At 41.9% G+C, this 12,496-nt stretch overlaps 1 protein-coding gene across 2 annotated transcripts in view; it reads left to right on the forward strand.

The window, feature by feature from the left end:
* Positions 1–12,496, forward strand: part of CNTNAP2 (contactin associated protein like 2) — a 2,305,108-nt gene that overhangs the window by 1,769,048 nt on the left and 523,564 nt on the right. For both annotated transcript variants that reach the window (XM_030826021.1, XM_030826023.1), the window contains one exon: positions 596–752. In XM_030826021.1, coding sequence (XP_030681881.1) covers positions 596–752 — 157 coding nt within the window. The remainder of the gene's footprint in view (positions 1–595; positions 753–12,496) is intronic.

A 12,496-nucleotide genomic window follows, 5' to 3' on the forward strand; every position in this document is an offset into this window, starting at 1 on the left:
TTTTCCTCTGGGTAGATATCCATTAGTGGGATTGCTGGATCAAATGGTAGTTCTGCTTTTAGTTCTTTAAGGAGTCTTCACACTGTTTTCCATAGTGGTTGTACTAGTTTGCATTCCCACCAGCAGTATAGAAGTGTTCCCCTTTCACCACATTCACACGAACATATATTATTTTTTGATATTTTGATTGTGGGCATTCTTGCAGGAATAAGGTAGTATTGCATTGTGGTTTGGATTTGCATTTCCCTGATCATTAGGGATGTTGAGCACTTTTTCATATGTTTGTTGGCCTTTTGTATATCTTATTTTGAGGACTTTCTATTTATAACCTTAGCCCACTTTTTGATGGGATTTTTTTTTCTTGTTAATTCGTTTGAGTTTGTTGTAGATTCTGGATATTAGTCCTTTGTCAGATAGATAGATTGTGAAGATTTCTTCCCATTCTGTGGGTTGTCTGTTTGAAATAAATTGACTTTTAAGAGGGTTGAGTAATGTTCAGCCTATCAGAGTATTCCTGGGGAAGTGGGTGTAAGTGTGGCAGTGTAATGACTGAACCCAGGTCTGTTTCTAAATATACCTATCCCTTTTCTTGTAGATGGAAGCCCTTACACTTGGTGGGTTGGCAAAGCCAACGAGAAGCACTACTACTGGGGAGGCTCTGGGCCTGGAATCCAGAAATGTGCCTGCGGCATCGAACGCAACTGCACAGATCCCAAGTACTACTGTAACTGCGACGCGGACTACAAGCAATGGTGAGTGCCTGCCGGCAGCACAGCCAGGCTCACCCTCCCAGTGTGCCTTTGTGTCAAACTCATGTGATAGAAGAAAGTTTGAAAAGTGCTATAATAATACGATAATAGGTTAGAAAGGTCTGGAACTAACCCAACTGACAAATGTCAGGAACATACTGAAAAATATAAAACCAGAAAGAGGTCAGTGCGACAAGGGTATGCATTTAGAAACAGACTGACACATAATTGATGTGTTCATATTTTATTCAGAGAGGAAAATAATGAGCCATGTTGTAGACAGTGATTTGCGTTATAAAATGTGCTGTGTAACAATAGAGGGATGGCCGTGGGCGGGAAGCCAGTGTGCGTGAGTGCAGGCAGTCAACAGCCTCCTGCGGGGAGCACAACCACCTCCTGCAATGTTTGCGCTGGGGATCTGGATCGGAAAAATAGGAGAGAGAGAAAGAAGTGAAAAAAGAAAGAAACAGAAAAAATCATTCTTTGCTCTTGTGTTCTGTAAGTGCTTGCCTGTCTACTTTTCTTTCATACCTGGAATTGTTTATAACTCTGATACAAATCAGTTCAAGAAAGATCTATTTTGGGTTTCTTCCATCCCTTTGCTGGCTTTTGTTCTGCCCCGCAGTGAATGGCTGGGTCTGTGTCAGTAACAGATAAAGATAAGATCAGCTGCCGTTCTTTGTGAAAAAGGCCCCAGAAGTTTAGGTGGAAGATTATAAACCTAAGTGTGATTCTTTGCAGAAACACGTATCCAGTGCCGGCTTTCTACATTTTTGAAAGTATTGACAGGCTCCATTTCTGCCTCTGGGCAGCTGTGCACATAACCAGTCATGGTCACAAATTTCTCCATATGCCTAGCCATGGTTTTCTTCAGGTCACCTATGTAGTATGCTATTTACAGGGACAGTTTACAAGACAAATTCATTCCACCGGTTAACCAAAAACAAATTCTGAGAATGTAACATTATATGAATTTCAGGTAGGATGTCTGCTTACTTTCTGAAAGTTATATTTCTTCTAGTAAATAAAACACATTACAAAGGCTATTTCAATGGCTTAGAATGTGCGTGTATATGTGTGTAAAATACTTGTAAATAGCTATCATTAATCTTTATGGATTATTGTGAAGAAGAGGTCATGATAATTTTTAATTTTATTTCTTCGAAAGATGTATCTACACACACACACACACACACACACACACACTGTATACAAAGATTGGAAGTTGGGAATGGAGTTAAAAGGGCACGGGCTTTGAAGTTAACCTTTCATTCATTCATTCATTCATTCATTCATACAGCGAGTCATCCAATCAGTCATTCATTCAACAAATATTGATCAAATACTTATGAGTCAGCAACTCTTCTAGGCACTGGGGATAAAACAGCAAATGCAAAGAACAAGAATCCCTGTCCTGACTCACATTCTAGTTCTTGTTGCCTTTTATTGCTAGTTGTGTGTTCTTAAGCCAGGCAGACCCTCTCCCATCCCTTTGTCTATCCAACATGAATTCCCTACCTCTTCAGGAAGCTGACACTGGGTTCAGCCTCCCCAGCTAGGAGAAGTGGGAACAGAGCCCCAGCTGGTTCATTGTCCAGACAGCCCAGAGTGCCCTGCCACCATCACCGTGTCCTACCACAGAGGACAGCAGAGGGATTCAGAAAGAGTAAGATCTAGTACCTGCACCTAAGTGAACTTCATTTTTCTCAGACATCATGCTAAGTTCTAGGGATACAGTGATGAATGGAACATGGTCTTTGTCCTCAGGAGCTCCAAAACTAGTTGAAGGAAACACACACGTGCACACACAAATAAATAACATAATACAGTCAGTGTTCTGAGGAAGGTGTGTGCAAGATACAACAAAAACTAATGAAAGTGTCAGGGCACGGTGACTCACGCCTATAATCCCAGCACTTTGGGAGGCCGAGGCCAGTGGATCACCTGAGGTCAGGAGTTCTAGACCAGCCTGCCCAACGTGGCAAAACCCCGTCTCTACCAAACATACAAAAAATTAGCCAGGCGTGGTGGTGGGTGCCTGTAATCCCAGATACTCGGGAGGCTGAGGCAGGAGAATCGCTTGAACCCAGGAGGCGGAGCTTGCAGTGTGCCAAGATCCCAGATCACACTACTGCACTCCAGCCTGGGTGACAAGAGTGAAACTCCATCTCAAAAAAAAAAAAAAATAAAAAAAAATGGAAGAAATTTTCAATCTAACTGAAGGAGTGAAGGAAGGAATCCATAAAGTATTGGAGGAAGAGGCATAAACTTGAAAGACAAGGAAAAGCAAGGGCCCTGGGACACTCACCCTTGCATGGTGGTCTTGGAGAAGAAGCATGACTGAGCTGGGCCAGGCTGGGAAACTGTCTGTGCAGTTGACAGTTTTGAAAACATTAAGGCACTAGCATGACATCTGTGTCTAAACCCTGAGGGCTACCATTAGTAGAATTACAGGTTGAAAACATAGATTTTTTTTTTTCGAGACAGAGTCTCATTCTGTCGCCCAGGCTGGAGTGCAGTGTCACAACCTCGGCCCACTGCAACCTCTGCCTCCCCAGTTCAAGCAATTCTCCTGCCCCTACTGGCACCTGCCACCATGCCCAGCTTACTTTTGTATTTTTAGTACAGACAGGGTTTCACCATGTTGACCAGACTGGTCTTGAACTCCCGACCTCAAGTGATCCACCCTTGGCCTCCTGAAGTGCTAGGTTACGTCCGCGAGCCACCATGCCTGGCCAGTATAGATTTTTTTTTTTTTTTTTTTTTTTTTTTTTTTTTTTTGAGACAAACTCTGGCTCTGTTGCCCAGGCTGCAGTGCAGTGGTGCAATCTCAGTGATTCTCCTGCTTCAGCCTCCCAAGTAGCTGGGACTGCAGGTGCCCACCACCATGCCCAGCTAATTTTTATATTTTTAGTAGAGTTGGGGTTTCACTATGTTGGCCAGGCTGGTCTCGAACTCCTGACATCAAGTGATCCACCTGCCTTGGCCTCCCAAAGTGCTGGGATTATAGGCGTGAGCCACAGCGCCCAGCCCCAAGATAGATTTTTAAAGATACATATTAGCCTTTGAAGCCATTTCAAAGAATATGTCTGAATTCAGATCACAGATTAGAAGACATTCTATGCCACCCTTATTCACAGACCTCCTCTGGGAATCTTCAGTTGAGTTCTCACATTTCACAGTTATTCAGGGACTTGGTCACTGCTGGTGTCTTGTTCTCTTCTGGCTTAGTAGCACCTAAGACATCCCACTCCTTTGCTTCTGTAAAGTTTGTCTAATATTTCATAATAAAGGCACTCTAGCTTGAGCAAACTGAAAAGTATAATGAATATATATATATATATATATATATATATATTTTTTTTTTTTTTTTTTAAGAGACGGAGTCTTGCTCTGTCACCCAGGCTGGAGTGCAGTGGCGTGATCTCGGCTGACTGCAATCTCTGCCTCCCGGGTTCACACCATTCTCCTGCCTCAGCCTCTCCGAGTAGCTGGGACTACAGGCGCCCATCACCACGCTCGGCTTATTTTTTGTATTTTTAGTAGAGACGGGTTTCACCATGTTAGCCGGATGGTCTCAATCTCCTGACCTTGTGATGTGCCCGTCTCGGCCTCCCAAAGTGCCGGGATTACAGGCTTGAGCCACCGCGCCCAGCCATGAATATTTTTTATAATAAATAGCTCTTAAAATGGTCTTCCCTTTTTAGCATAAGAAAGAATGCTCTTGGAGGAATCTTCTTGGTCTTTGAATTCACCAGCACCTAGCAAAGGCCCTCCCTCCTATGTGGATGCTTTAGATATTTGGGAATGGATGGGGCTGCTTCTAGAGACACTTTCTAAAGCTCTCAGGGGCAGTGAAGAGAGAGTTGAGCTTGATGCGGGTAGACTTTACATCCAGGCCCAGATTTGCACTTTTAGGGGAGGCTTTTAACCTCTCTGAAACTTTATTATCTGTATAATAAAAATAAATCTTGGCAAATGTTTGTGATCATTAAGAATATAGAATATAAAAGCCTTCTATAAATTATACTATACAGGATAGTTATTTGCAATTCTATTGCATTCTTTTCTAATTTAATTAATTAATTTATTTATTTATGTATTTTGACACAGAGTCACTCTGTCAACCAGGCTGGGGTACAGTAGTGTGATCTAGGCTCACTGCAACCTCTGCCCCCTAGTCTCATGCCTCAGCCTCCTAAGTAGCTGGGATTACAGGCACGTACCACCATGCCTAGCTAATTTTTTTTTGTATTGTTAGTAGAGATGGGGTTTCACCAGGCTGGCCTTGAACTCCTGACCTCAAGTGATCCACCCACCTCGGCCTCCCACAGTGTTGGGATTACAGGCATGAGCCACCACAACTGGCCCTTTTCACAACTCTTAATGATTCCTATTGACTCTTAAATGAAAATAAATGAAAACAGAGTGTGGAAAGTAGGCCCCTTCATGCTCTTGACCTGCTGCGTCATAGGCCTCAAGTCTAATTTCACAACGCCACATGCAGATGTTATGAAACAGGCTTTACTAGAGAAAGTTATAAATCAGGGATCATCAGAAGAAGAGCAGGTACAGGTCTCCAATCCCATCATCCCTCAGGGAGACGTGCTAGAGCCAGGCTATTCCGCTGAATGCACCAAGGGCATTCATTACCAGGAAGCCCCTGCTTCTCTCACTTCTCACAAAGCAAAAGTGATAGCAACTTTGTCAGTAGGGGAAAATCAGATGCATGGGGCACCAGGCAGTCTGGGCGTAGGCGCCTGCTGTTTCCAAGTGTTGTCTGGGAGTCAGAGCCCCTCCAGGAACAGGGAGGAAGCCAGAGCCCCTTCTTGAAGCTGACTTTGGGTGTAGTCTCTCTAACTAGGAGAAGTGAGGAACACTGTCCAGGCAACCTGGAGTGCACTGTCACGATCATTGCTGTTCAGTCTTTTTGTTTCTCCAAACACAGAGAAGGGCTGGGAGATTATGGGAAATAAAAATTTAGCACATACATCCAAATGAAACTCACATAGGTTAAACCACATTGGTTGTAATGTCAGGGTAAAAATGAAGGTTCTATTAAATCTCATGCTTTTAGATGCTTTGTCCAGTTAAGAAAGCTATTTTCAATAATCTTAATCACAAAGCATCATTGGATTAAGATGAACTAAGACCAAAATTAGGACAAAGTATGTGTGCCACTTCCTCTCTGTGTGATCTAAGTCAGGACATTTCACATCTTTGTTTTCTTATCAGCAAAATAGAGATAGATAGTATAGTACTTCCCAAGTCATGTAAGCATCTGGGTAAATTGCTGTCGTAAATGGATGTTTAAAATTACGGGAGGATATATTATTTTTATTATTATTTGAATGTTGAATGGAAACTTGGCTAAAAATTATTTTAAAATGTCTTAAATTACAGATGCATAAATTGGGGCCCTGAAAAATGTAAATTACTTTCTAAAAATTACATTAGAAATGAGGAGTAAAGAGAAGACCAAAGACACACATCTCCAAACACCCAGGCCAGTGTTCCTCCACAATATTATGGTCAAGGAAGATTTTTTAAATATTGTTTTTATCTATCTTTTTAATGATTTCAGAATGTAATTTTTAACTAGCTTATATGTAAGCTTTAAATTTAAAGCTTAAACCACAGACCACATTATATATTCTTTTTCTAAGATCTCTAAAGCTTAGGTTGAATACTTATTTACTGGTGTAAAATGCATAAAAATGGAGCCAGGATAAATGAGATTGTAGCTCAGAGCGTGATTGGGTCTCACAACGAAGCTGCAATGGCCTGTGAGTGCGATCACTGTTTCAATAATTGCCTGATTATCTATGCTGTGAGAAGTTTTGCGCAGTTATTTCTGAGATTGAATGTAATTTATGATTTACTATTCACAGCAATAGTAAATATTCCCACCTACAGTGCCAAAATTCTAATTACACGAGTCTTGGTCCCAGCTAAGTGGCCACTGCTGGGTAATTCCTGGTCTCTTGCAGCCTGACTCAATGAGCTAAATCATCATATCTGAAATTAGCAATTCCAAAATGGAATTATCAGGGAAAGAATTGCCATTCAATGCGTGAGTACCCTTCTCTCATTGTAGAATTTCTGGAGAGTTATGTCCTGGCCAAGATGGGCACATACATGGTGGAAAATAAGTGAATTGAAAAGCTGTTAGCACAGTCTTTGTGTTACAATGAGTCAGCAGTTCCCACCTCAACATTAGAAAGGCCAAATACTAGCCACTGTGCTCTCTTTCACTGACCCTAAATGGAATTGGCTTGTCTAACAGCCTTTTTCTTCCTGGGCCAAAAATAATCCATGACCAACTTTTATAGCACCAGAAGGGAGTTAACTAAAAAATCTCTTCAATATTTCAAAGCCAGACATATTTATTTGGTTGGGTCAGCTTACTGTCCAACACCAAATTTTGAATATTTTTAAAAATAATCATTATAATTTTTTGTCCTTGTTTATAAGAAATTTGATTGAATCTTAGTGACTTTTTTCATGAAGTTTTAGACTGCCTTTTACTCAAAGTGAAATATTTATATATGCATTCTCATTCATCATGTTGTTTAAATAATAGTACTTACATGTCAGCCATTGTTCATGTATGTTTCATGTACTATGTCATTTAAACATCTCATTGACTCTATGCCAAAGGTACTACATATTTTGTCTTTATTTTAGAAATGCCCCAGAGAGATTCATTTCTCCCCCAGGGTCATATAGTTAAAAAGCAGTAGAGCAGAGATTCAAACTCAGGGCAAGCAGCTTTAGACTCATCCTTAGGAATTACACACCAAGACTGTATTAGCCTGTTCTCATGCTGCTAGTGAAGAGGCACCCGAGACTGGGTAATTTATAAAGGAAAGAAGCTTATTGGACTCACAGTTCCACACGGATGGGGAGGCCTCACAATCATGGCAGAAGGCAGAGGGAAAAGTAAAGCCACATCTTACATGGCTGCAAGCAAGAGAGCTTGTGCAGGGGAACTCCCATTTATAAAACCATCAGATCTCGTGAGACTTAGTCCCTACCAGGAGAACAGTATGGGGGAAACCACCCCCATGATTCAATTATCTCCACCACCTGGTTCCGACCTTCACATGTGGGGGTTATTACACCTCTCAGTGAGATTTGGGTGGGGACACAGCCAAACCATATAAAAGATGTAAGTTCTGTATAAATTTTTCGCATGTGTACTATATACGGCACAATTTCATTTTTTTTTCCAATTTTTTATTGTGGTAAATACACATAAAATGAACTATCTTAACCATTTTTAATTTGACAATTCAATGGTATTAAATGCATTCATTTTGTTGTGCAGTCATCACCATCATCCATCTCCAGAGCCGTTTTTATCCAGCAAAACTGAAATGCTATACCCATTGAACAGCAATTCCCCATTCCCTTCTCCTCCTAGCTCCTGACCAGTTAATCTTAAATAATGAGTTCAGAAAATGTGTTTAAATATAGAGTTTATTCCAGCTCAAAGCCTGAGGATAGCCACCAGGCAAACACCAGCTCGAAGTGAATGGGGTCAGCTTTCCAAAGTGAGGAAGTTAAGGGTTCACTTACGTAGGCAGAGATAGAGAAGGTTAACGGGGTTGCAACATTTTCCATATAAGGCCAGCACAGATGTTACAGTCATTTGATTGGTTACAGTTTGCTGTGTTCCAAGGAAGATTGCTTTAACATTCCATAAGGAGGGGTCATGGTCTCGAGGGATCTTATTTCTGGAACCATTTGGTCTTTTCTAATCATTTACAGGACAGAAATGAGGAAGAGATTTAATCTATAATCAGAGAAGCAGAAGTTGCAGCTGCATGTGGCATGACTCAGGCCATATAACCACATTTCTCTCAAGGCTCAAAATAATGTAAAGTTCCAACCATTTTAAGTTGGAGTTATTTAATTTCACACCACCATCATTCTATTTTCTGTCTCTATGATTTTGACTGCTCTAAGAACCTCATGGAAGTGAATCATACAGTATTTGTCTTTTTGCAGTTGGCATATTTCACTTAGTATAATGTCCTTAAGTTTCGCCTATTTTGTAGCATGTATCAGGACTTTCCCCCTTTTTAAGACGGAATAATATTCCATTGTATGGGTAGAATACATTTTGCTTCTTCATTCATTTGCCAAGGGACACTTATTTCCACATTTTAGTGACTGTGAATAATGCTGCTACCAGCATGGTGGTACAATTTCTTTTTAACATCTACTTTTACTCACCTCTATAGTGCTCCTGATTTAGTTTCTAAAAATCTCTTATTTTAATTTTATATTAAAAGTATTCATTATCACAGATACATTCAAATTATTTTCTAAATGTGACCTGATTTCAAATCCTAGTCCTATGGCTTGCTAGTTCAGTGACCTTCAGCAAGTTATTAAAGCTGCCAATGACTGTTTCCTTAACCACAGCATTTAAATGGCACTCACAACTACCTCACATGGTAGAAAGGAAGTTTAAATGAGAGGATACTCATAAGGGAGAAGGCACATCCATATTTCACTAGTAAATGCTCAAGAAATGTTGATTCCAGTTACACCCAAGTACACACAGATAAGGGTTAGCTCATGGGTTCCCCAGGAGCAGCCTCTTCGGTATTCAAGAACAACTCATCAGGCCCCTCCATTCTGACCTTCTTGCCTGCATGCCTTGCTGCCACCCTGCTGCTGACACCGCCCTCCTGAGATCCTCATTCTGCCAGCTGCAGCTGTCTCAGCCTGTGACAGTCACTGATGCCCTTTGGAGAGGAGAGGGCCCCCTAGTCAACCTCAGTGCAGTGGAAACCAAGCTGTGGCTTTCAGCAAGACTTGACAAGGATTGGCGCTAACAGAAATTTTACACTGAGAGAAACCTGCGACTGCTTCCTGAAATAGCCACTCTTCAAATCCAGGCAGGAGCCCAGCCCCTGAGACCCTGCCAAGCTCCCAGTGAAGCGTCCCATGGGTCTTCACCCTGCTCTCATTAATGAGGCTCCTCAGGCATGACCAGGCATTTGGATCCAAGACAAACCTCCTCCAGGCCCCAGAAGAAGAAGTTCTTATTCATCCCAAGCCCTACCTCAGTTCCTACAGGAGGAACATTTGCTTCTCAGGCTGATTGATAGTGCAATCATTAAATCCCTTAAGGAGGAAATTTCCAGCTTAAGCCACAAAGGTGTGCGTCAATCACCTGGCCTGAATGGGAGCATCACTGCGGTCTGTTCTGGGACCTGGGTTTGTTGAGTTCATTTCTCCAAGCTAAAGTTCCAGTCTTCAGGGACACCTCCTGTAGGACAACAGTCTAATGCAATGTGTGCAGTGACAATATCAGTCCAGTTTTATTTCATGATGTCTCCTCAAAAAGAGAGGAGAAGGTAAAGTCAACAAGCTCCTCCTTCTATGATTTCATGGGAGAAGAAGCCAAGACAAAAATGTAACACATTTCCAAAGGATAAAAAGGAGCTTCCAGGGATAAGCCAGTTTCAATCCAGATTTATTGGGGGAGGAAGGAGCATCTCTCATATCGCTGGCACAAGGTCCTGCTAAATTTACAGTATTCAACAGAAAAATCACTTCACAAGGAATATTCCATTTTAATTCCTGCCCCCAAATTCAGGAGCAATATGGAAGTACCTGCCAAACACGTCCACAGATGAAAAGCCACAAAAGTGATCTCTCAGGAAATATTCTACCCTCAGTGACAACACTGGAAATCAATTTGTAACCACTGCTTCCATTCCGCCTGCTCCCACCTTAGACAAACGAACACAAACGGTTTTTACAGCTGCAGATTTTTAGGGCCCACCAACAGGCAGTTCAATGAAGGAAAGATAAAGAAACATGGACAATGGATATTTAAAGAGAATCTCTGTTTCATAGGTTTAAAAAAGGTTTCTAACATCAGTCTGGAAAACAGAAGACTTAATACGAGAAAGAAGTACTCCAGGATGGCAGCTAGGAGCCTGGCTATAGAGTCAGACCATCTGCGTTTATGTTCCTCCTCCAACACTCGGCCAGTTAGTAAGACCTGCCTGTGCCTCCGTTTTCTCTTATCTACAGTGGAGATGAAAAGAGCCCATCTCCAGAGATGATGTGAGAAGCAGAAGACCCAAGCAAGCTGAGCATCACTCTTTGTCCTGTCAGTGGCAATGGGGCCTGGAAATATACCCTTTAGTACACGCTTGGTAGGAATGTAAGACTGAGGCTACTTTTTTGAGGGCTGTTTGGGAATTGCCATCAAAATTTGAACACTACATTCTTTGACTGAATCCTTCACCATATGGCATGTACCATCTTAAAAAAAAATATGTTCTAAGGTTGCATATTCCATTTTTTGTAGCAGTCAAAAAAAAAAAAACTCAAATAACCTGTAGACAACAGAAATGTCCATGAATAGAGTTTCAGAAAATTATGTTATAAGGCTGGCCAAGGAATGAAGTAGATACATAAACACTTGCACAGAAAGATGGCCAAGATGAAAGTGAAAAAAGCAAGTTGACAAATAGCGGGTATAATATGAGTCTGGCGTTTCTTTTCTAAAAAAAAATTATTTAGGCTGGGCGTGGTGGCTCACGCCTGTGATCCCAGCACTTTGGGAGGCCAAGGCGGGCAGATCATCTGAGGTCAGGGGTTTGAGACTAGCCTGGCCAACATGGTGAAACCCTGTGTCTACTAAAAATACAGAATTAGTCGGGCATAGTGGCACATACCTATAATCCCAGCCACTCGGGAGGCTGAGACAGGAGAATCGCTTGAACCTGGGAGGCGGAGGTTGCAGTGAGCCAAGATCGCATCATTGCATTCCAGCCTGGGCGACAAGAGCGAAACTCCATCTAACCAAAAAACAAAAAAAAAAAATTATTTTTGAGAAGGGTCTCACTGTGTTGCCCCAGCTGAAATACAGTGACATGATTTTGGCTCACTGCAGCCTCGACCTCCCCAGGCTCAGGTGATCCTGCCACTTCAGCCTCCCAAGTAGCTGGGACTACATGCACAAACCACCACATCTGGCTAATTTTTTGTATTTTTTGTACAGATGAGGCTCTTGCCATTTTGCCCAGGCTGGTCTCGAATTCCTGGGCTCAAGCAATCTGCCTGCCTTAGCCTTCCAAAATGCTGGGATTACAGTTGTGAGCCACTGTGCCCAGCCTAGCATTTCTCTAATGTATATTAATCTATCACCTTTATACATGCATACATAATTTCTAGAAAATCTACATAAGAAACAAGTGTTATTAACACAATAGATTAAGGATGTAGGACTTTATGGAGGACCTGGTTTGTCCCATTGTACATCTTATAAGCTCTTTGAATTTTTTGCCGTGAACATATTTAACCTGATCAATTTAAGTATTTAAAAATAACTTGGCCGGGCGCCGTGGCTCACGCTTGTAATCCCAGCACTTTGGGAGGCCGAGGCGGGCGGATCACGAGGTCAGGTGATCGAGACCACGGTGAAACCCCGTCTCTACTAAAAATACAAAAAATTAGCCGGGCGTGGTGGCGGGCGCCTGTGGTCCCAGCTACTCAGAGAGGCTGAGGCAGGAGAATGGCGTGAACCCGGGAGGCGGAGCTTGCAGTGAGCCGAGATTGCGCCACTGCACTCCAGCCTGGGGGACAGAGCGAGACTCCATCTCAAAAAAAAAAAAAAAAAAAAAAAAAAGCTTAAAAATTAACATAAAAGACAAGAATCCTAGCCAGCATCCCAGTACATAATAAAACAATACTAAATTCCTATTTCAAGAAAA

This window comes from Nomascus leucogenys, chromosome 13, assembly GCF_006542625.1.
Source record: "Nomascus leucogenys isolate Asia chromosome 13, Asia_NLE_v1, whole genome shotgun sequence".
NCBI lineage: Eukaryota > Metazoa > Chordata > Mammalia > Primates > Hylobatidae > Nomascus > Nomascus leucogenys.